The sequence below is a fragment of the Leptosomus discolor genome, chromosome 13, assembly GCF_034619465.1.
Source record: "Leptosomus discolor isolate bLepDis1 chromosome 13, bLepDis1.hap2, whole genome shotgun sequence".
In the NCBI taxonomy this organism is placed as follows: domain Eukaryota; kingdom Metazoa; phylum Chordata; class Aves; order Leptosomiformes; family Leptosomidae; genus Leptosomus; species Leptosomus discolor.
The window spans coordinates 19,090,823-19,114,155 of record NC_141403.1 but is presented as its reverse complement, the minus strand read 5'-3'; the positions used below and the strand labels follow the sequence as shown (position 1 = coordinate 19,114,155).

The window sequence follows — 23,333 nt, the reverse complement described above, 5'->3', positions numbered from 1 at the left end:
TTATATAAAAGGACAGCTGTAAAAACATGTGCGATGGCAATTAAGCAAGAACTCTTAGAAGCATGAAGTCATTAATTCTAATTGCAGTAAGACTCTTCTCAGAAATTGTCCCTCATATTTGAAATGGACAAAAAGTCAGCTTCAGGCAGCATTCCAGATTTACTTCCTCCACTTCTGTGCTAATGCAAGCAAGGGACACACTACTGCATGTGTCCTATTTATCAGCTGCATTGAAGAAGCTTTATCTTCAGACATCCCTCTTTGGGCTTGCTGTCCTGCAGGCACTGGAGCAGGTTCTACTTTAAATGCAGCAGAAGCAAGAGGCCAAGTTACCAGCCAGAGACTTATTCCTCACCAAAACAACCTCCAGTTTCTTCATCGAATATTATCAAGGCCACATCCCGAATGCCTTCAATTTCTTCTCAAAAAAGGCAGCAGATTAGGGCAGTGCTCTTAGCAGCATCTTCAAGAGCTGTTCAGCACCTCACAAACAACATATCGCTAATTCAGTCGTCTTAATTTCATTAAACTCCCGAGTTGTTTCCAATAAGCTGCCACTCTTAACTAGCTGATACAGAGCTGAAGATATGCTTTAGCAAACCAGATGAAAACACATGAGGAACCCTATTCCTTTCAATTGCAGGCTGAAAGCTGATATATTACATGTCTGCATGCAATAAAACCTTTTTTTGTTTCAGTGTTCCTAAGGAAGCTTGAAATTAAATCCTTGCGAAACATCTGGTTCAAAACTTCAGCATTTTAATATGAAATGCTTCCTGAAATCTGTTTGTGTAACTGTAACATGTAGGTTTGCTTCATAGCTTTATAATAAACTGTTTCTAACTCATTTTGTTATCCTTGCACTGACTTTGATATCTCCTGCTGATAACATAACACCAGTAATAGTGCTACTCCAAGTTCAACAGTTAGCTGATATCCCAAGCACAAATTCTGAAGATAACTGCATAATTTTTAGATTTCAGCTTCATATTGCCTTACATTCAACTCTAAGGTTTTAGTTCTCTGTTCCTTAAAATTAATTAAATTCCTTTATGTTAGAGATTTGTCTTCCCAAATACAGTGTTCACTATCCCAATAGGTCCCTTCTGCAATGTCTCTCGATAAGGTGTGAAGAAACTTTGCATGCCCCTGTGAACAACAGTTGTCACGTTATGGCTGGGACCGGTATTTAGACCTTCATGTCAAAGCCCTGGAGGGCTTGGAAAAAAAAACCCTCAGCACTGAAGTGGAAGATTTTTTCCACACCTAATAGTCACCCTGAGCATGCATGGACAGACAAGGAAAAGGAAATGAGAAAAGGCTCATACATTTTGAAGCACACTAAGCCTTGTGAAGATGGTCTTGCTGACCTCAAAAACTGTAGCTTAATAGTTCCAAATAAAGCCACGGTAAATCTTAGCATGATGCTCTACGTTATGCAGGCCGATTTCATGCCTTCAGCTGGTTTCACGTTTGTGCTGAGCACAGTGCAGAGTCCTGACCTGGCACTGCCTGACCCTCCTCCAGACAGGGTAATTGTGTTGGCCTGGCTCTGAGCTGCAGGGCTCACCAGCTTTGGGATCCTGTCATGCTAACACAGCTGTGCTACTCCGGGGCCTAGGCTGGTATTTTTGCAAGATGTGTAGCTTAGAGTAACTCTAGCTATCCAACTTGGGGTAGCCTCAGCTCCTTAGTCTGAGGCCTTCCAGCATGACTGAGAGCATCTCAGGAGCTTGTCTCTCCGGGCTACAGAAGGAGCCTTGGTTCCTAACTTTGGCTACTCAGGTAGAGCTCAAAGACAGACCGAAGACAAACTGAAGGAGGGTTCCAAAAGCCTTCAAAATACAGGAGAAAGCAGAAACCACTCAGGGGCTCCTGAAGTACTAGAAAGGATTAAAAATAAAACAAAACAAACTTTCCAGAACAGAAGTTCAAGTCTATAGCCTTAAAACTTATACTAACTGTTAGCAAAGCTTTGTGCATACTTTAGATTAGCCATGTAATTACACTATAAACCCCCACTAATTAATTGACTTAATTTCAATTGAAAGCAGTGGAACTAATGGTGTGTTTATAAATAAAGCTAATTAAGATTTTTTAGAACTGGGCACTGTTTTATAAAAGTATTGAGAGATTTAAAGTCAATATGTAGAACTTTGCATGACTCAGAGAGTCTATAAATACGTACAGATATTTTCAGCCTGATCATTATATGACTGGCCTAGCTCAGAAAGAAATGTGAAAATACATAGTAGGAAACAACTCTTCCAAACAGCAAATAATTGTGTAAATATATAACTGGAGTAAAATCCTACAGCTGATGTATAACACAGGAAATTCCATTTCAGCATATTTCTTGATGCTTAATCCTGCCAGGTGGACTGGATCAACAAAAAGGGAGAAGTCACAGTACATCGTGAAAAAATGTTGTACATTTGTGGAGGTCATCCAACAGGACAGAAGGAAACTCCACAAAGCAGCCACAACACTCATCGCTCAGGTTCAGCTAGGTTCAAGCTCAATGCCTATCTGTATCACTACAATTATTTACATTTCAATTTATCAGTATCTTGCAAAAAGCCTATTTTTACTGAAATCCCTTTTCAAGCTATTGCCTTAATTTTTTCCAGTATATACATATTAATTTTAAATAAAATTTAGCAGTACTAGAATAACGGTTGGGGTGGGGAAAAAGACGCTTTCTACAACTTGCTCATAACAGCTTCTTCAGACTGTCTCCAGTATGACTCAATATTAGAAGAGTACACTATAATTTGCAACAGCCTCAGTGAGCACTGATTTATCTGCTTGGCTCCGAAAAAATGAACATGTCAGCACAATGTCATGACATGGCATACTATAGCTGATTGAAGCACTCAAATTCAGATGAAGATGAAATATTAAGAGGAAACTGTTGAACGCAGCAACCAAGAGAAAAATTGGACACTCCATAATAGGTCACTGCAAATCAGATTTGGAATGTTAAAAGAAAACAAGTGGCTATTTGATATGAAACCTGAAGGTATAATTGGTGAGATTTTTGTTTAATTAAAGTCAAAACAGAAATAAGAAAGGAAAAGTTTTCAGAGTGAGCACAACTAGTAATCGCCTTTCAGGAACAGAGTGCTGGCTTCTTAAGTGCACTTCAGCTTAAGTTTAAGCCCACGATTAACTTTAAAAGGCATACGAGCTCTAGACAATTTTGTCCTCAGGTTCCTTAGACCTCCTCTCCTCTCTCAGCCATTAAATATACATGAAATAACATGAGAGCAAAGAACTAGGATTTGGTGCTTTTGTAAAAAGAAATATATATATGTATGTCCTGGTTTGGCTGGGTTAGGATCCCAGCCCAGCCACACCAGGCAGCCGTTAGCAGTTTGGTCAGCCAGGGCAGCTGGCTGAGGGAGCTACAGGGGTAGCCCATCCCGTCATGTCATGGGTGTTATAAAGGGGGGAGGTTTGGTGAGGTGGGGGAGCACTTATGTGGTTCCTGCTGTGCCTCTTCTGGTTTTGCCCTGCTCCTGAGGACTGCTCTCCTGCTGAGTGTGATGGCTGCATATTCGTTTGGCTGAGTACAACTTTGTATACCTTTGTTGGTATGGGCGCTATTTCATTAAATCCGTTTTCACTTCAACCCATGGGTCTGCTCTCCTTTTCCCAATTCCCTTTCCTGTCTTGTGAGGGGTCAGTGAGTGACAGAGCAGCTGTTATAGTTTAGCCCTGGGTACGGGCTAAACGTAGACAATGCAGTAATGCCTACTTCCATGTGGTTACATAGTGGTTATAGTAAAGTGTGAGGAATAACATCTAAGAAAACGCAACACACTTTGCAATGTCCAAAATCAACTGAATCTGAGAAAAGAAGCCCCATGCATATCAGGACTCCATGTCTCAGCATTAACTTCAGTGCATATTTTGCTTAAGGACTGGCTTTGCAAGGTGCAAGTGTGTTTGACCAGAGACCTTCAGGAGATGGGCAATTGTGAAAATGAGTGGTAGGATCTGTGTCAGCAGCAGCCTCCAGTCTCTCCACCGTGGGACAGGAGTGCTGCTCTCCCTCTCTGCAGGGCTGAGGCCGCCTGATTTCTTGCAGATTCCTGTGAACTATGGGTGCTGTGTTGAAACTGCCCTTTTTGCTCTGGATTGAGTAAAGCTTTTTCTACGTTGAGTCAGGTCCAGAAAGGCCAGCAGTAACTTTTGGTAGTAAATGAGTATTAGCAAAGATAAATGCCAGAAATGAGGGGGTAAACGCTTGCAGTGAAAGATTAAAGTCTTTGTTAGGATTCGTTACACATGTAGGCTAATAATGTGCATTTCATAAGTGTCTGTAATAGATTGTCTTCCTTTGAGCAAATGTATTTTCCATTTACTCTCTATCCTGAGCCAAGCATGAGGCCCAGAGAGAGAGACTGCCGCTTTTACTTGAGCCCAGGCCCCAGGGGTGCTTAGGAGACAGTCTGGCCAGGGCATTGCGAAGTCTGCAAGGGTGCCTGCTTGGTACTGCCGCAAAAGAGAACTTGAAAGGTTTTGTGTAGTGATGAGTATTGGTCAAGGAGTTAGCAGCATTTCAGTGAGCCAGCAATCCACATGTATTAAAATAAAATACATATTCCCCTCCCATCCATCACTTTCAAAAAATACGAGTGGAGTTATCTTCATTTTTAATGCAAATTGAGGACTTGCAGTTCCCATTAGAGCTAACAGGTTCTCCACTCTTCCTGATAACTTGTTTAAAAATAAACCCCTCAAATCTCTTGCCTAAGCAGCATTAATCACGCTAGATCTTAACCATCAATCACAATTGGCTTTTATGAACTATGATGTAAACAAAAAAGAATGGGATGTTTTAAAACTGCTGTTACAGACTGTGAACTACAGACATTTACTCTTTGACTTCAAGGGAGTATTATTGCCGAACATCACAAGGTGGGATATGATTTGCTAAAAACACTTGTCCATATTTTATATCAAGCATCTGTTAGCATTTAAATATCTCATTTCAAAGTACCCAAAACTTCATGCAGGTCAGATCCCAGACATATTTTGCACACATGGATTAACTGAAGAAAATCATTAAGAGGGCAAACCCCCAAAACATCAGCAAGTATAATGATGTACAGAATGCCAAAATTTGCTTATCTCATTTCAGACTCTACTCATATGCCAGCCTGCATCTGGATTCCTGATTTTTTTTTTTTATTTCTGTATCTTCAGAAAGTATATGAAGAAGGCCATTACATCTAGTGGGGTTTTTTTACAGCAAACTATGCTGAAGAGATTAAATGTTGGAAGCTATTTTTAGCCAAGCTAATTGTAATGATTTCACTAATTCCATAAGCTGCAGATGTCTCCTAAGGTGAAAAGCAAGACAATGGCAGAGCTAGTAAGGCAAAAGGCTACTGACTACAGAAAAATAACAGATCCAAATTACATTAAATTATACAGTTCTGCCCAACACTCCCCCTGGTGGTTTTGCCCACGGAGATGAGCATGAAGTCCCACACACGCAAAATCCTGCAGCCTAATGACAAAACGTCCCGTTAATAGGATTAAGTACCTTCTTATCAGATAAGTAGAACATGGCAAAATCCCTGACACTCCCAGCAATTAGATCAGAACACAGCCTGACCCCTTCCTGACGCAGGGAGCGATTTTGCAGAGGAGGTGTTTCAGTTTTAATGGTAAATATGTTGGGGTTTTTTTATTTTTCTTTGGTAAGGGGTTTGTATTTCTTTGCAAAGTTAATTGGTCTTTTTCTATATGTGTAAAGGTACAATATGCAAGTAACTATAGAAGTAAATCCAGGCTCTAAATAAATCCAGGCTCTTAATTTACATATGCACTTGCAGCTGGTAAGTGCATCTCCAAGAAGGCTATACTGGCTGACAGGAAGGCACTTAAATACTGTGTTCATTTAATCAGATGAGAACTATAAAGTGTAGTTGCATGGTTTCTAAAAAATAGACCTTTCTCCTCTAACTGCTTTTGGGAGGGAAATAAAGCAAATGGCATTTCTTTCCTTTATTTTGTAGGAATTTCTTTCAATTGCTGATGTTTGTTTACAAAATTGATCTTATTGCCAATTTCTTGGCACACCTATTTTTGCGTCTGCTGTATTAAGTATTATTCTGAAGGACAATGAAAGGAATTGCATGTTTGGAGACAAGGGAACAACATTCTATAGATTTCCCTTTTTAAATTTGGCAATAATGTTTAGTATGGATGCATTCATAATATGAACTAAGAACATAAGTGTGAGATCAGTAATCAGTGAGTTTCACAAGGTAGAAAAGGGACAGACTGAGCTGCATAAGCTTTTGGTTTTATATATACTATATGTCCTGATTCTGTTACACCACTGTGCAAACTCAGTGGAATTCATCTAGTTAATCTGAATATATAATTACAAATGAGGTCGAGGTTCTTACTTGTGTGTTTTCACTATCATCAGTAGCGTTTAGGTGCATGTTATAGACCTTAGAAACCGTAGTTAAACTCAAAATTAATGGGAATTTGTATAATGCTTAGTAAACTCTACACCTAGGCATTTGAGCATCTTGAAGATGCTTACATTTAATTGCACTAACTTGCTGCTTTAACAGAAAGAACATGAAGTCCTCTTGGTTATTTATAATATATGTGCTATGGCTGAATGGTCATCAGTGTGCACCGACAAGGCAGGAGGAAATGAATCTCCGGGAAAACCTGAAGGGTATGTATGCTTGTCGTACCAGGGCTGTGCTGGAACCCCCTGGGCCCAGGTCTCCTCTGGTTTTGACTTCCACACACATGGGCATCAAGAGCACCCACTTTCATGTGTGGAGCTTAGAAACCATCATATAGCTGACTACATGCATACACACACAATGAGGAGATAAAGACCAACTGGGATGAGAAAGTAATGGGATTAACAGATAAGCATCCCCTTACAAAAAAAAAGTATTTACAGCATTTTTATTGGTTATTTGGTCCCTCATAGATCATTAGAACATAAACTGAACCCAAAATTCAACTCAACAGATTTTGAATTATTTTGTTTGTCTAAATAATCTTTGAAATTGTTTATTCTATAGTTATATACTTCACTGGAAAAGATGGTTATTACAAATAATTGAAATAAAATGAGTTAATTTAGAAAAAAGCACAGCTATTCTGCACATTCTCAGCTTTAAGCAGGGCTTTATTTTGTGGATAGGAATCCCAAGAGGACCAGCCATGAAACATTCCTTTGCTTCAGCCTACGTTAATAATATTTCTGTAACATACAAAAAGTTAGGGGAGGGGAAGAAAAATATAAAGGAAGAAATGACTGATGTATCAATGGGATGTGTTCTTGGCTTGTTTTGTATAGCACCAGTGACACTTGGGGTATTTCTGCAAAGGGAACAAATACAAAGGACACACAATCATGCAGAGCTTCAAGGTGCAACGTGTGGACCAACCCCAGCTTTCGCCAAAAGTCCATGGTCATTACTTTACAGGAATTCTAGAGATTGTACTTTTATGAAAGCAGGTTGAAGGCACCTGTAATCTACATTTTCAAAATGTGAAGGGAAGCTGTCGCAGGCTGCTTTCAGATCAAAGATAAATATATAGGTCATGTCATTAGAAAATTGATGAGTAACCCTTGGAGATACCCGAAACCCAGGATGAGGTCCTGAGCAACTTGCTCTAGTTGACCCTGCTTTGAGCAGAGAGGGTTGGACTCAATGGTCTCCAGAGGTGCCTTCCAGCCTCAACTGTTCTGGGATTCAGTGATCAGCAGTGTGAGAGCCAAGTATATATCTTGAGTTAACACACAGCTGATCACTGGCAAAAGCTCTGGGCCGGATTCTTATCTGATGGAACTTGGCTCTGCGTTATTCAGCATTCACGATCTCAAGATTTGCCTCTGCTACTGTAGGGAAACACAGAGCTGTTTCGTTCTGCTTTGTCATCTGTGCATGACAATTTTTGAGAGTGTTAAAATCTGATTAAGTCACTGTATAATTTGGCTTTTTTTAGTATTATCTGAAGTTGGAGAGAAGTATGTAGATGAAGAGGTAAAGAAAGCTTTGATTGGTATTAAGCAGATGAAAATTATGATGGAAAGGAATGAAGATAAGCACGTAGATCTGATGAAAACCTTGAAGAAGAGTAGTGAAGAAAAACAGGTAACTGAAGTGCATCTGGGCTTTTTTGTTTGTATATTTGTGAAGTTGTGGGTATTTTTAAACAAAGATGAAGCAGGTTGTACATGGATTTAGCCTACCTCCTGGAAGTAGCACAGCATGACATTGTGCTTAGGCCACTAAGCAACCCAGAAGGGACCCCTTGGTGTCTCCCCTTTTCTGGGAAGGATGTAAACCCGATTGCATGTACACTCTGAGCAGCACACATCTCTTTATGTGGTCACAGGATTGATATGAAATCTGCTTCTGTCCCTTTCTCTCACTAGCTGAAGAAAACTCTCATGGCACCTCTACAGAGGTTCTCACTGCTTGTCTCCTGGAAGCAGGAGTTGGGCCAGCTTTTACTAGCCTATCAGCAACCTGGATGTTCACATTTCAGAAGAAGTTAAAAAATTAGTTCATATCTGCCAATTTCTTAAGAGAGAGCTTGCCTGCTGGCAGGACCCTGGCAGACTAAGGCTTCAACCCAGAGGGAAGCTTTCAGACTGCCAGAATAAAGCACTGAACAAGAGCTCCGCCTGCCTCACTGGTGCCTCTTCCAGATTGTGTGCTTCTTTCGAAAGCTAGAGGTGAAGAGTTTCCATCTTTCCTCACAAACACAACTTTCTAACTGTGTGGCATACTGTTAATTTTTCCCTGTGTCTAACCTATTTCTAAAAAGAAACAGAGTGAGCACTAAGCAAAATACAGCTGAGTTACCACTAGTTAGCAAGGTCCCTTCTCTCAGCCCATCCTGGTTGCAAGGTATAAAACACGTCATCTGACACAACCTTCCTTGAGATTTGAGCGCTCTCATTGTATTCCGCAGTTGGGAGGCAACCAGCAGCAGCCTGGGCACAGTCAGGCTGATGGTGACCACCATGTAGAGATACAGAAGTTCTGCAGTAGACATTAAATGCTGTATGTGGGCTCAAATGTTACTTTGGAGAGAGAACCTGAGTTTTGCAACATCCAGAAGCCAGAGCTGCTGCAACAGCAGTTGAATAATGTATAGCACTTACTGCTTATTTCTAGAAATCCCCTGCATTGCTGGATTCACACCAGGGCAACTGCAAGCAACTGTATAAAGTTGTTCTGTGCGCAAGGTCCAGCAGCTCTGCCCTGCATGTCTTTATACACCTCAGGCCACAAGATGTTTCCCAGGTTGCTCTGCAAATTTCAAGACCTTCAGAAAACCCCTAAAGCCACAAACGATAATGTGCTCTAGAGAAAGCACCGGGGATCAGGGGGATTTCCAAAGTACTAGTGCAATGCCTAGGCTCAGAGCCATGTGCTGAGATGATCCTGAGAAACAGAGATTACTGTAAGTTTGCAAAAATACAAAGATCTGAACTATTGCTTTCAATGAAGTGAAGGAACATTCCCTCTTGGCCCAACATCTGGTAGTTAGTTAAAGCTATTCATATTAGCCACTCAGAAAGTACCTGATAGCTTTCTAACATCTTTAGAAACACCAGTATACTCCCACGATCTACGTTGTTGTTAGCTCTTACCGGATGACTTCATTTACACCGAACTTTTTGGGTTTGCAGGCTGTGCCTTCTGAGAGAATGACACCAGAAAAACCTTATAAGGAAATGTTTTTCAATTTTCAGTTCCCTCCATAGGTGACTGCAGCTGAGAAGACAACCCACCCTAACAGTTAGGGACTAGCAAAAAAAGGAATATAAATGGCCAAAATGAGTGACCAATACTGAGTTAACTATTTAGAATATGAATCTGAAAATTGCCCTCAAATAATTATTTTTTTCCTTACTTAGCAAGCCTTGCGACTTATGGATGAAGTAAAGGAAAGATTAGAAGAAGAAGAAAGACAATGTCAAGTAGCCTTGAAGAATTTATGGGATGAATGTGAATCTTGTTTAGAAAGTACCTGCATGAGGTATTATACAACTTGCAAGCACGGTTTGTCAACATTCAGAAGAAAGGTAGGAAGGAATTTTGTATCTGGGAAATACTCTTGAATTCATGTAACAGTTTTAGAGAGTGCACATCTTATTTTCTCAATACCCAGATCTGCCAGTTATATCAGGTTACCAAAATTAATTTGATTTGGAGGGTCTGGAAATGTGAAGTTATTTGGCAGAGATTACACGCGATTATATTCATTGATCATTGAGCCAAAATGAGTTTGGTTGCACCCTGGCGTGATTCCATGGACACTGATTATTCCCCTGACTCCAACAGAGTCACTCCAGATACACAGTGTTGTCTCTCACAGTAGGACTTGCATTAAGATGTTCAATAACTGTTTGTGAAAAATACCACAGAGGTTCTTTATGGTCCATCTGAAAATCAGCAGTGAAAAGTGTAGATATAGTTAGCAAAATTCCATGGGAAAAAAGATCACCTACTTTGACAACACCATTATTTCCTATATTTATTTTATTTTAAATCTACTCTTTAAGTAACAAAATAGCTTTAAAATTCTTAACTGTGTTTTAATAAAGGAAATTGTCGGCAGAGGAGATTCGTCTAATTCTACCAGAAAGAAAACATGCTTTCCTGGCTGGCACGTTATTATTACAAGATTTAACAAAACTGTAATCACATTTGTTATTTGGGCATATGCTTTAAGTGCAGCTTAGCAACCGAAACTGAGCAATTACTGCTACTGAAATTTTAGCCAGATTACCTAGCTTTCACATCCCCAGGCACGGAAAAATACAATAACTTAACAGTTAAACATGGTGTGTTTCAGAAGTGACAAACTTTAGAGCAAAGGTGCTTAATGTTTGTGCGTATTCTTAAAATTATTCAGGTTAAAATGTGGAGGATATTAAATTTAAGATTATTGTGATACTTTTGGCTTTTTAGATACCTCAAATGTATCTCTTGGACTTTCTAGAGTCTGTGGATGTCAGGTTGAAATCATTGCAGTAGAAGTTACACACTGCAATCACTGTCTTTGACTTCTTGGTAGCTTCCTCACTGAGCTATATGGTTTATTTGAAGCTTTCAAAGTAGAAATGTGACCAAAATTATTTTTTTTTTAAAAAAAAGGACAAAGATAACTGTGGCTGATGACACACAGGCAGCAGGGGCAATACTGGCATGGGCTGTCCCACAGTGCTGTTTCACAATTCACCTTCCCTCTGAGATGCACCAGTGGTCAGATCAAGCAGCTGATCTGATTTTTTAAAAAAAAATAGTATATGTATATATGTCTATCTCATCTCTCATCTATAACTATACACGGGAGTTTGGCAGGGTGCTTCTTAACCTGTGCCAGTTCTCTAATGCCATGAAGCACGGCTCCCAGAACACTGCCTCTGCTCAGGCCAAGGCAGTGCGTTAAAGCACAGAGCAGGGAGCCAGTGGCTGAGACCCAGGGACTGGGAACTCTGTAAAGCAGTTGACACTTGGCCTCCTCCATCATCAGCCCACGGACTCGGAGCCACTGTTTCATTGATTTTAACGGGTTTCAGTTTGCAGAAGGACATGAGGACTGAGAGAGGGCAGGGTGTTTACAGATCACCACGAGAACAATCGCCTTCTGTTCCCTACACTGCACTAAGTACCACGGAAATGTTTCCAAGATAAAGTCCAAATAGTTTGTTGGGAGAAACCCAAACACCGATATTAACTTTGAGCCTCCACAGAGTAGAGGCCAACTGGCAACCCTTTTACTCCAGATCTGATTTGGAGCTAATGATTTAGATTGACTGTACTTTCACTCTTGAGAGTCTAGTGTCTTAAATTAGTTTGGAGAATGTGCTGTGCTTGCAATTATTAAGAGGACATTGTTTATATGGGTATTTGAAAGAGGAAAAATAGAGCCGCTTCCCCAAGGGAACAAAACCTGATAACTTGTCACGCCCCTGATTATCTCCTTCTTGTACACAGGTTGAAGATTTTTTGAGGAAAATACCTCCACTCATTTTTACTTTTCATGAGGATCAAGGGAAAGACATCCAGTTTAACGAAAAGCCTGAGAAGGAGGACACCCAGCTAGTAAAAATGGAAGATTTATTTAGCCAACTATTATCGGACATGGGCTCAATGTTTGACAGAAGTTTCATTTTTTTCAAGCAAATGCAAAAAGAATTTGACCAGTCTTTTCAGATGTATTTCATGTCTGATCTGTACTTGAATGAGTCTGCCAGCATGCCAGCTTTACCTGAGGACATCACCAGAAACGATGGCTCACAGAAAGGCTGGGGTATACCCAGCTTCTTACAGACAGTTTTTGATTTCAGTAAGACAGTGTTTGAAGGTGTCAGCGAGGTGATTAGTGAAGTATTTGATGAATACAGAGATAACAGAAGAGATGTGCCAGAACAAGCCAAAGGCAAGTGTTAGAAAATGAAAATCAGCTGCACTGTCCATAACATCAAACCCCTCAGGACTGCCAAACTATGGCTAATGATTCAGTTCGCGGTACGTTAGTGTGAGATACTGTATGGAAGCTCTGGAGGCTTTCTTGGTTAAACAGGCATGGGTCAAGGATAACTTTACTGGTTAACTGAAAAGACACAAAATATCTAGAAATCTCAGAGAAATGTCGCAGGGGGACTTACGGGTCCCACATGGCCTGATTGTCATGGCACTTCTCAAAGCATTTGCAGGACTTCCTCAGAAGGGCTTGAATTCACAACGGAGGCAGGTTTTCATAAGGCTGACTGACAGGTCTGATCTCAGCATTGGTCAGGATGTGACTTGTATCATATCATATTGACATGTTTCCAATTCTAAAAAATTCAGGTCATTCTCTGAGATGTCAAGGCATATCCCTGCCCTTGCCAAATGACATTAAGTTCAGCCAGACAGCTGCAAGCCCTGTCCCAGGCTACTGCAACAAGGCAGGGTGCCAACCAAATGCAGACCAGCCATCAGGTTTTACAGCGACCAGAAAATTTCTGGGCACAGTGTTGGCTTCAGGTGATAATGCTCAATGGAGGAAAAAACCCAAGGTCAACTTTTAGAATACAAATAAGCTTATCCTTTGTATCTTACTAGTGCAAATAGGAAAAAAAAAAAAAACAACCCATGCTGGTGCCTGTCTAAATGCCATAACTCTGAGTGGGAAGTGACACAACCATTATATCGTCATCAGGAAGTATAAAGTTAAGTGATTCTTCAACAGCGTGTTTAAATTTTTCCTGTATCGTGACCCATGTTACCTCAGAAATAAGCTTTGCAACTGTGCTCTCACCTAGCTGTAGGTGATTATGAAACATCTTGACTTCTAAGGGTCAAAAAGTTCTTAGTAGAACTCGCACATTGGAGAAATAACGTGTAATAATATTAGAAACTGTTTGGCTATTAGTGGGGGATATGCTACTATGCCTTTATAAGGGAATATACTATAGTGGCATGAATTTCTTGAAAGAAAACATGATTTCCATCTTCTAACTTCTACTTTTTAATGTTTTATTCCTTTTTCTTCAGGGGGGAGGTGAGAGGGAGGGAATTATGCTAGATATTTTGGGTTAAGGGCAAGAAATTATATTCTAGCACACAGAGTAGGTAACAAACGTATATTTATCAAGACCCTAAGCTTAATGGCAGTCTAAAAATACTGTGACTTCATTCTAGATCCTGACAGAAGTGGCATGTTCTCAAAAATTGTGTCAGGACGCCAGAGACCTCTGTGCAGGGAGCTTCGGGAGAACTCCTCTGGATGTCCACAGTTTCACGACAGATGTCAGAAATGTCAAGACAATCTTTTGCATGGTAAATAGCTATTTTCCAATTTTTTTCCTGTTAGGCGTTGATCGCTGGTTTGTAGATCTTGAGGCTGTCATTTTCTACTGTGCTGTTGCCATATTTTTGGAGCTAACATTGTGACTGATTTTTTTATTGTAACTACAGATACAAACACTATTCCTTATTCCAGATTTCAATTACCTTTCCCCACTGTCTCCACAGAGTGTCAGTATAACTCAGTTGTTGCCATACCACTGGAGGTCCAAAGAGAAGTTCTACACTCTGTAAGAAAACACCTATATATTTTGTAAGACTTGCTATCCTGCAGAGAAGCAACAGGTCAGGCAGTAATCAATCCTGCCTGGGTGCAGAAGCGCTGAGCAGAAAGTGAGAAGCTCAAACTCCTGACACTTGCTTCTCCCGCAGACAACCAGGCATAATGTCAGGTAGCATTCAGCTCCTCACAAGGAGAGCAAGCGCTGAAAAGCCTGTAATTATTCTTTGTTGAACCATGTCAGCAAACAGGGCTGACAGGAAGGACACAAAGGGCACTGCTTGTCAGTACGTAAGGAGATGGCAAAGCTCTGGCATGCACTCTCATGGGCACCCGGAAAAAATTGAGGCTGCATCACCTAGAACTGCTCTCAGGGCTCCCACTGCAGCATAACACATCTGTATTTCCAGAATTATTTAGGTCTTAAAAGCCACAGAATATGCTTAAACCCAAATGTCTTCAGAAGATCTCCAGTGCAGCAAATATTAATGATCCAATGACATATTTTGAAAATAATACCAGACCACTTCCATCTCACTAAAAATATCTTTTAGTCTACAACTGTGTACTACACATCCCAGTTTGTATCTGTGGTTTCTGTACTATCAGCCTGAAGGTGTCCCTTGACAGTCCTATTTGACAGAGAATAAATCGAATTTTTCCATAGTAATTTTTGTACAGGTTTAAACAAGAATGTTTTCTTAAAATCTGTATTTTAGTAAAGAAAAAAACATCACTCTTCAGTTCTGAATTCATGGCAGATGATACTAGTCACATACTAACGTCTAGCTATTGTTAGATAAATATTAGGCCTTAACACTCAACAGGAATACTAACATACATTACAGGCTTTCTTGTAATAACCTGTATCATAGAATCATAGAACAGTTTGGGCTGGAAGGGACCTTCAAAGGCCATCTCATCCAACCCCCTGCACTGAGCAGGGACACCTTTAGCTGGATCAGGTGGCTCAGAGCCCCGTCCAACCTGACCTGGGATGTTTCCAGGGATGGGGCATCTACCACCTCTCTGGGCAGCCTGTGCCAGTGTTTCACCACACTCGTCACAAAAAATTTCTTCCTTATATCTAGTCTGAATCTGTCTCCTTTTAGTTTAAAACCGTTACCCCTTGTCCTATCACAAGTTTGCCCCCATCTTTCTCATAGGCCCCCTTCCAGCCCTGGAAGGCCTCAATCAGGTCTCCCCGGAGCCTTCTCTTCTCCAGGCTGAGCACCCCCAACTCTCCCAGCCTGTCCTCACAGGGAGCTGCTCCAGCCCCTGAGCATCTTCGTGGCCTCCTCTGGACCCGCTCCAACAGGTCCAGGTCTTTTCTGTACTGGTGCTCCCAGAGCTGGACGCAGCCCTGCAGGGGGGGTCTCAGCAGAGCAGAGCAGAGGGGCAGAACCACCTCCCTGACCTGCTGGCCACGCTGCTGGTGATGCAGCCCAGGATACGGCTGGCTTTCTGGGCTGTGAGCTCACCTTGCCGGCTCATGTCCAGCTTTTCATCCACCAGTAGTCCCAAATCCTTCTCGGCAGGGCTGCTCTCAATCCCTTCATCCCCCAGCCTGCATTGATACTGGGGGTTGGCCCAACCCAGGTGCAGGACCTTCCATTTCTCGAGCTTGCCCAGGTCCCTCTGGATGGCATCGTGTCCTTCAGGTGTGTCAACTGCACCACTCAGCTTGGTGTCATCTGCAAACTTGCTGAGGGTGCACTCGATCCCTCTGTCTATGTCATTGATGAAGATATTAAGCAGTACTGGTCCCAGTATGGACCCCTGAGGGACACTGCTTGTCGCTGATCTCCGTGTGGACATTAAGCCATTGAGCACTACCCTCTGGGTACAACCATTTGACCAATTCCTCATCCACTGAACAGTCCACCCATCAAATCCATCTCTCTCCAATTTAGAGAGAAAGATGTTGTGGGGGACCGTGCCAAAGGCCTTACAGAAGCCCAGACAGACAACATCTGTAGCTCTTCCCTTGTCCACTCTAGCACAGAAGGCCACTAGGTTGGTCAGGCAGGACTTGCCCTTGGTGACACCACGCTGGCTGTCTCAAATCACCTCCCTGTCCTCCATGTGCTTTAGTGTAGCTTCAGGGAGGATCTGTTCCATGATCTCCCCAGGCACAGAGGGGAGGCTGACAGATTGGTAGCTCCCAGGGTCCTCCTTTCTACCCTTTTTAAAAGTGGGTGCAATGTATCCCTTTTTCCAGTCACCAGGGACTTCTCCTGACTGCTGTGACTTTTCAAGTATCACAGAGAATGGTTTGGCAACTGCATCAGCCAATTCTCTCAGGACTCTGGGATGTACCTCATCAGGTCCCATAGACTTAGGTATGTTCAGGTTCCTCAGGTGGTCTTGAACCTGATCTTCTCTTACAGTGGGAGGGACTTTGCTCCCCCAGTATCTGCCTTGCGGACAATGGAATATGAGCAATTAAAAAACAAAAACAAAAACAAAAACAAAAAAAAAAGGTATAAGCAGATTATGAAGTTGCTATATGTAAAATCTACCAGTTGTTATTTAGCATAACAGAAAATCTATTGCTATGAAATATGACATAAACCTTAATGTACTTGGTAAGTCATTGTAATACAGCAAATGGGATAATTAATCTGTTTAGTCATTATGAGCCTAAACTAAATCTACCAAAACAGGTCAACAAGAATTTTTTTTATTTTTAGCATTATTTAAACACCAACCCAAAACGTGACCTCTTTGCTAGACTTTTTTACAGTTTTCTGTACTTCAGATAGAAAAGAGTAAGTACAAGACATACTACTTTCCTATAAGCTTCATGCTGGCTGTCTTTTCTAACAGACTGCCCAAACGTTCCCGAACTGCACATAAAGTTTGATGAAGCCTTTAAGCTGGTTAATCTCTCGGGGGAGCAGTATGAGCAGATTCTCCAGGTCGTTCAGCGTCATACAGAAGACACTTCCTACTTGTTGAACAAAATGAAAGAAAGATTTGGGTGGGTGTCTGAGTTATCCAATATGACCATCGGACCAGAAAACATTTTCAATATAGTTAAGGTAAGGGTTGTCTTCCAAAGGGAGCTATCACACAGTGCTTTGACCTGTGCTTTGCTCATATTTACACTCTTGGGGATTGTGGATGTTTGTACACACGCAAGCTTTGATTTTTACAACAAAGTTCCTACTCATCTTGAATTTATATATGCCTGATAATCCCTTGATGAGCTGAAACTCCAGAGATTAGAAACTTATTTTCCTCTAAATCCTTTTAGTCTGATGGATGGCTGACAGGCTAACCTGAATCGCTGTCAGGTAAGAGTACATTGACACTAGCAGCTTTGACTGGCCTCAGATTACGTTCACAGATAAACTTCACTGTACCAGTCAATAACACATCATTATTGGATCACTGAATATCTAGCCATATGTCTATGTCTATACCTATATATTCCAAAGCTCAAAGAAAGCAAATGTTATACAGATTATTGCAGTGGAAGCTGCGTATCTTTAACAGCATCTGTCAATATTCCAATAAATACATCATGATTTAACCGTATCTCACACATAAGAATATATCCAAGGCAAATTCAGTCCTGGGTGAGGGGCAAATCCTATTCTCCCTTTCAACGCAGAAATCCAATGTACTACTATTACTACAAAAACTTTATAGGGAATGACTGTGCAATCCACCAAAAAAGCACAAGATTGGGATCAAGGGCACAGGCAATATTTAAGTACACCTTCCCAAGAGAGTCTGAGCTATCTGCTCTAGAAAAATAAAGCCACAGAACTAAGTCTGGTTTAGAAAAACACATAGGAATGAGTAACTTCAGTCACACAAACTTTGTCTTGAAACTAGTGGGACAACTCACAGGTTTTCATTAGGAGAACAGAAGCTCTTTACAGATGCAGTTCATGGTATATATATATTAACATGTGGTTCTTCAGTACGGTCTTGCAGTGCCATGTCAGCTCTTCCCACCACCTACAATAAGCTTTGGCATAAATTCAGACACCCACTGTCTTTTCAGAAGAATGTCATTTAAAGAAAGTAGACAAGTCTAAAATATTCCTCTATTTAATTTTCCCCTATTAAAGACAGTAGGTATAAACAAAACTGGAAGTATGCAGTAGTTTGTAGTGTCTAAAGTACTGACTTGTGCTCTCCTAGGTGCTACCTGGGGATCCCTCTGCTAAAAATGAAACCGTGGTAGATGTGAATATTCTGACTTCACCAACTTTCACCATTAAAGTTCCTCCCAACATAGACCCAAAGAGTGCTGAATTCATTGAATACATAGCTGGAAAAGCACTTCAACTATACAAGCAGAATTTTTAAGTGGTAAGTTCATCCTTTCTTCTTTCATAGAGAACACAGTTCTTCGTAAGAGGTGTTTACATTGCAGTAACTTTAGTTAGAACAGGATTCAATCATGATATACACAAGACCATCTCCTCAGAAATGATGCACTCGTTGAGACAAACACAAGTGTTATGGAAAACAAAAAAACCTGCTCAATGTTCTAGCCTGCAAAACACAGACATGATGATATTAAAAGATTTGACTTATTTAACTGTGAAACCCTCAATCTTTAAGTAACACCTGGGATGAGGTAATGCAATGACAAATATTCCTTCAGAAGAGAATTGCCTCACAACCACAGTCCAGAGCCTTGGCATCGGAAACCATGTCTTTGTGTTTATTAATCCTTAAAGAACTGGAATTACCACTATTCATTATGGTTTTTTATTTTCAGTGGTGTTTAAGGGTGTGCTCTGTATTATTTTTGAACATAAAGGAGTGCAAAGTTAGAATTGGCGCTAGGACTTGAAAGAGCTCCTCTTACCATAACATTTTCCCATTAGCAGCACTTTGCTGAGATTAACAGTGTTAACAGAGTGTGGGGGGTTGACCCTGGCCAAAATCCCAGGTGCCCACCAAAGCCGCTCTATCACTCCCCCTCCTTAACTGGACAGGAGAGAGGAGAGAAAAAAAACAACAACAGGCTTGTGGGGTTGAGATAAGGACAGGGAGATCACTCAGCATTTACCGTCATGGGCAAAACAGACTCAACTGAAAGGAAATGTGATTTATTACCAATTAACTCAGAGAGGAGTAATGAGAAATAAAACCAAATCTTAAAACACCTTTCCCCCCACCCCTCCCTCTTTTCCAGGGCGTAACTTTGATCCTGATTTTCCTCCCTCCTCCCCCCCAGCGGCACAGAGGGAAAAACAGGGAATGGGGGTTGGGGTCAGTTCATCACACTGTTGTTTTCTGCTGCTCCTTCCTCCTCAGGGGGAGGATTCCTCACATGTTTCCCCTGCTCCAATGTGGGGTCCCCCTCATGGGAGAAAGTCCTCCATGACTTCTCCAACTTGAGTCTTCCCACGGGTTCAGTTCTTCATGAACTGCTCCAGCGTGGGTCTCCTCCATGGGGTGCAGTCCTTCAGGAACCGACTGCTCCAACATGAGCCCCCCTCAGGGGTCTCTGGCAGCAAACCTGCTCCAGCGTGGGCTTCTCTCTCTCCACGGGCCACAGGTCCTGCCAGGAGCCTGCTCCGGTGCAGGCTTCCCACGGGGTCACAGCTTCCTTCAGGTATTCACCTACTCCAGCGTGGGGGCCCTCCACGGGGTGTAGGCAGTCATCTGCTCCACCGCTCATGGGCTGCAGGGGGACAGCCTGCCTCACCGTGGTCTTCACCATAGGCCGCAGGGGAATCGCTGCTCTGGCGCCTGGAGCATCTCCTCCCCCTCCTTCTGCACTGACCTTGGTGTCTGCAGGATGTTTCTCTCACACATTCTCACTCCTCTCACTCGCTGCAATTCCTGCTGCCCAACAACTTTTTCACTCTCTTAAACCCGTTATCCCAGAGGCGAAAAACGCTGTTGCTGATGGGCTCGGCCTTGGCCAGCAGCAGGTCCGTCTTAAAGCCGGCTGGCATTGGCTGCATCTGACATAGGGGAAACTTCTAGCAGCTTCGTACAGAAGCCACCCCTGTAACCCCCCCGCTACCAAAACCTTGCCACGCAGACCCGTTACACAGAGTCTGAAAGTTTGACCCGCAGGAGCATGCATAGGAAGACCCCTCTCACGGGCTCACAGAGCCCTCTTTCCATGCCTAAGAGATTTCCAGATGGGGAGAGAAGAACCAGGCAGAGGCACGGGAAAACAATGCTTCATATTCTCTAATGCTACAGGGAATCTCCAGGAATGACGGGGTGGTTTCAGGTGGCATCATGCTGCTGTGGGACTAGCCAGCCACCCAAGGAAACCCAGGGGGCTGCGGGACGCACAGCTCTGGTGGCCTCCAACCTCTTGTGGTTGGCTCTCCCAGGGGCCAGAGGCACAAGGGGTGCGAGACCTACAGGCAGATCACTGCAGTGTCACCCCAACCTTCTGAGGAGGCACTAGATTTAGACGTGGCTCCTCTTTAGGTCATGGGTGTCTGATATCCTCATCTCGGCAAACAAAGCATGACCTGAATGCACACAGAAGGCACGTAACATTCGACATTAACAAAGCAGATGAAGAAAAGAAAATTTCAGCATTTTATATTGTCTAGTTACTCTTTTGAGGTCAGACTCACAATTTTTAAACAGATCAAAGAAATTACTTCCACCAGAGAGGCTGAGGTGGGCTGCATGAGTTTAGGCAGAATATAGTAAGCCTCACCATGAACTTTGCTTAGGTAAATATTTGCGAAATTATGTGTATATTTAAAATACAAACAATTTTTAGTATTTATAAACATATCAGATAAAATGCTCAGCGCAGTTTCTCTATTTTTTCTTCAAATCTCTCTACAATTTATACGCAGCTATTGACGGTATATACTCTTTCAGACCATGCAAAACTAATCTTCAAGGCCTAATGATGACAATATTAATTTCCTTAGTCTGATGATGATCTTTAGCCTGAATCTTAGTCTGATTTTCCTGTGCAACATACCTCGTGTAGCCTTTTCATACCTCAGAAAAGTAAGTGGCACCAACTTTCAAATCACAATACATTCAGTGTGCACAACAGATTTAGGGTACACGAAAGCGTGACGAAAGCAGAGCTAAAATTCTACACGAAAAGAGAAATATTTCTAAGAGAAAAAGAGGAAAAAAGACCTGCTTCTGTCTGCTTTTTGTCATGTATGTTTCTATAGCAGGACACTGATACGTTCCACATATACTTATTTTCCTAACATCTTTTTTTCAGTCCAAAATCAAAATGTTTAATAATTTTATTTTTTTTTCCCCTAGGAAAGATGATGTGTGAAATCTTTCTTCCTGAAACCCAGTATATGCTCCTTAGGTGAAATACCCCTAAGCTCAACGTACACCTAATTGTTAAATGACTGTGGTTAAAATAGTTGCATATAAATAACATTTTGCTTAGTAAATACTGTGACATACGAGCTAGCAACCGACCACTGTAGAAATCTTTTAACTCAAACCCAAATTCAAATAAATTTTAATATTAATTTATTTAAATAAAATGTTATTATGTTGTAAATTAGGTAATCTTTGATAACCAGCTACAGCCCTGGTTATGCAAAGATTTAAGGAAATAATCAACTGTAAGCATACAAATAATTCCTATTTGCATACTTAAATTCAGGCACATTCTTAAGCCTTTTCAAGAATGGTCCCTACAGATGTTGCACATTCAGCTAAGTTTGCATCAACCAGATTTCCATATGCATGTAGCATATTATTTTCCAATGAAAATGTTCCATTTCTTCTTCCAGTTGCTTTTGATGTTTATTATGTACATTAAATTACTTTTCTGAATATGCAGTAATGAGTAAGTCTTCTGCCTTTGGCATTTCTTACTTGTAGTTTGCCTCTGGAGTTAATTTATTAATAGCAAAGCCTTTATCAGAAAATATGTTTGTTTTTTCCTAAATTATACACATTAGTTTTCAATGGTATTTGCAAGTTATAATAAAGGTTAAGAACTGATACATATCTCAGTTAGAAGCACAGCTCTAGGTGGTTTCATTTGCTCTGCCTGGCATTTCTAAGCATTTTTTGCACAGTTATATACACCATTTCCAACCGCATCTCTGATAAATAACTTGTGTTCATTTCAAAGTGTACAAAATCATCTATACTAGATATCCGTACAGAAAAATAACCATACCCTAATTATACCATAGCCTGTTTTTTACGTCTAGGCATGCAAGTAAGTATACACGTTTATACAAGAAAAAAGTAATTTCATTGTTTTAATTAGTGCGAAAGATACGTTTTCCTGCCTGCTGTAAGGAAAGGTAGCATTTTCTAATCCACAGTCTGTTCCATTCAACCTCCATTACATATGCCTGTATTATGGGCTCCTAATTGTGAGAGATTAGCCGTCATAAGCGCTGTAATCACACCAGTTGTCAGAAAGTTGGGCTTCATCTCTTGACTTCTAAGATACACTAACAAAGAAACGTTCAGAGAAGAGTCAGATTGTTTTCACTAAGAGAGAGAGCATACCTAGAAAATTTTCAGAGGACACCACGCTGGGAGAGTCGCAATCAGTGCGGAAGACACGGATCAGGATGCAAAACGATGCTGAGAAACGGGAGAGAGAAGCTGAGATCAACAGGTAAAAGCAAATGCCGAGTACTACCCTGAGTGGGAAAGCCGATGTGTAAATAAAACACGAAGCAGGGAGCAGCTGGCAAGGTACGGCATAAAGGGATCTCAGCTTTAAAAGCGCAGGTCAGCGTAACGCTGCCGCAACACGGAAGGCGAGCCTGTGCGCGGGCCGTGGCGGTGGAGCAGCACCACACCGGAGACAAGGGAGGCCAGCGCGGGGCTGCACTCGGGGCGTTGGCAGTTTGGGATGTCCCGGCTGGATGGAGGGATCCCTCGCCAGACGTGTGTTGCCTGCTAGGCCCAGCCGAAGGCTTTGGCCTTGCCCGGCTCCGAAAGGCAGCCTGAGGCCACGGAGTGAGGGAGGAGGACAAATGCCGGCAGCACTTTCCAGCATTCGAAGAGCGTGGAGAGCGGTTGTTTTGCCCGTGGGGCAGAACGAGGTTAAATCAGCACGGTTTGGAGCACAGACTTGGATCAGGTGCTCGGGACAGCCCTCCGTCGGGGGTACAGGGCCAGAGAGGGTGGTCGTGGAGGGCTTCCCACGTGAAGAGGAGCCCGTTTCGTGGGCGGCAAAGGAACGGGCACAGGCCACCTGCCCCACCGCGGCCGTGGGGCTTTCTTATCCCTGCTGAGCCCTTCAGGTCCCCTCAGCAACCCTGCACCTCGGC

The 23,333-nt window shown here is 42.0% G+C and overlaps 1 protein-coding gene across 1 annotated transcript; it reads left to right on the top strand.

Moving 5' to 3' along the window:
* Nucleotides 1-6,609: 6,609 nt before the first annotated feature.
* CLUL1 (clusterin like 1) lies at nucleotides 6,610-18,420 on the top strand. Its single transcript, XM_086472730.1, has 7 exons — nucleotides 6,610-6,712; nucleotides 8,005-8,153; nucleotides 9,932-10,099; nucleotides 12,018-12,462; nucleotides 13,710-13,847; nucleotides 16,924-17,138; nucleotides 18,253-18,420. The coding sequence occupies exons 1-7, from the start codon at nucleotides 6,610-6,612 to the stop codon at nucleotides 18,418-18,420; spliced, it is 1,386 nt and encodes a 461-aa protein (XP_086328856.1).
* The last annotated feature ends 4,913 nt before the right edge of the window (nucleotides 18,421-23,333 follow it).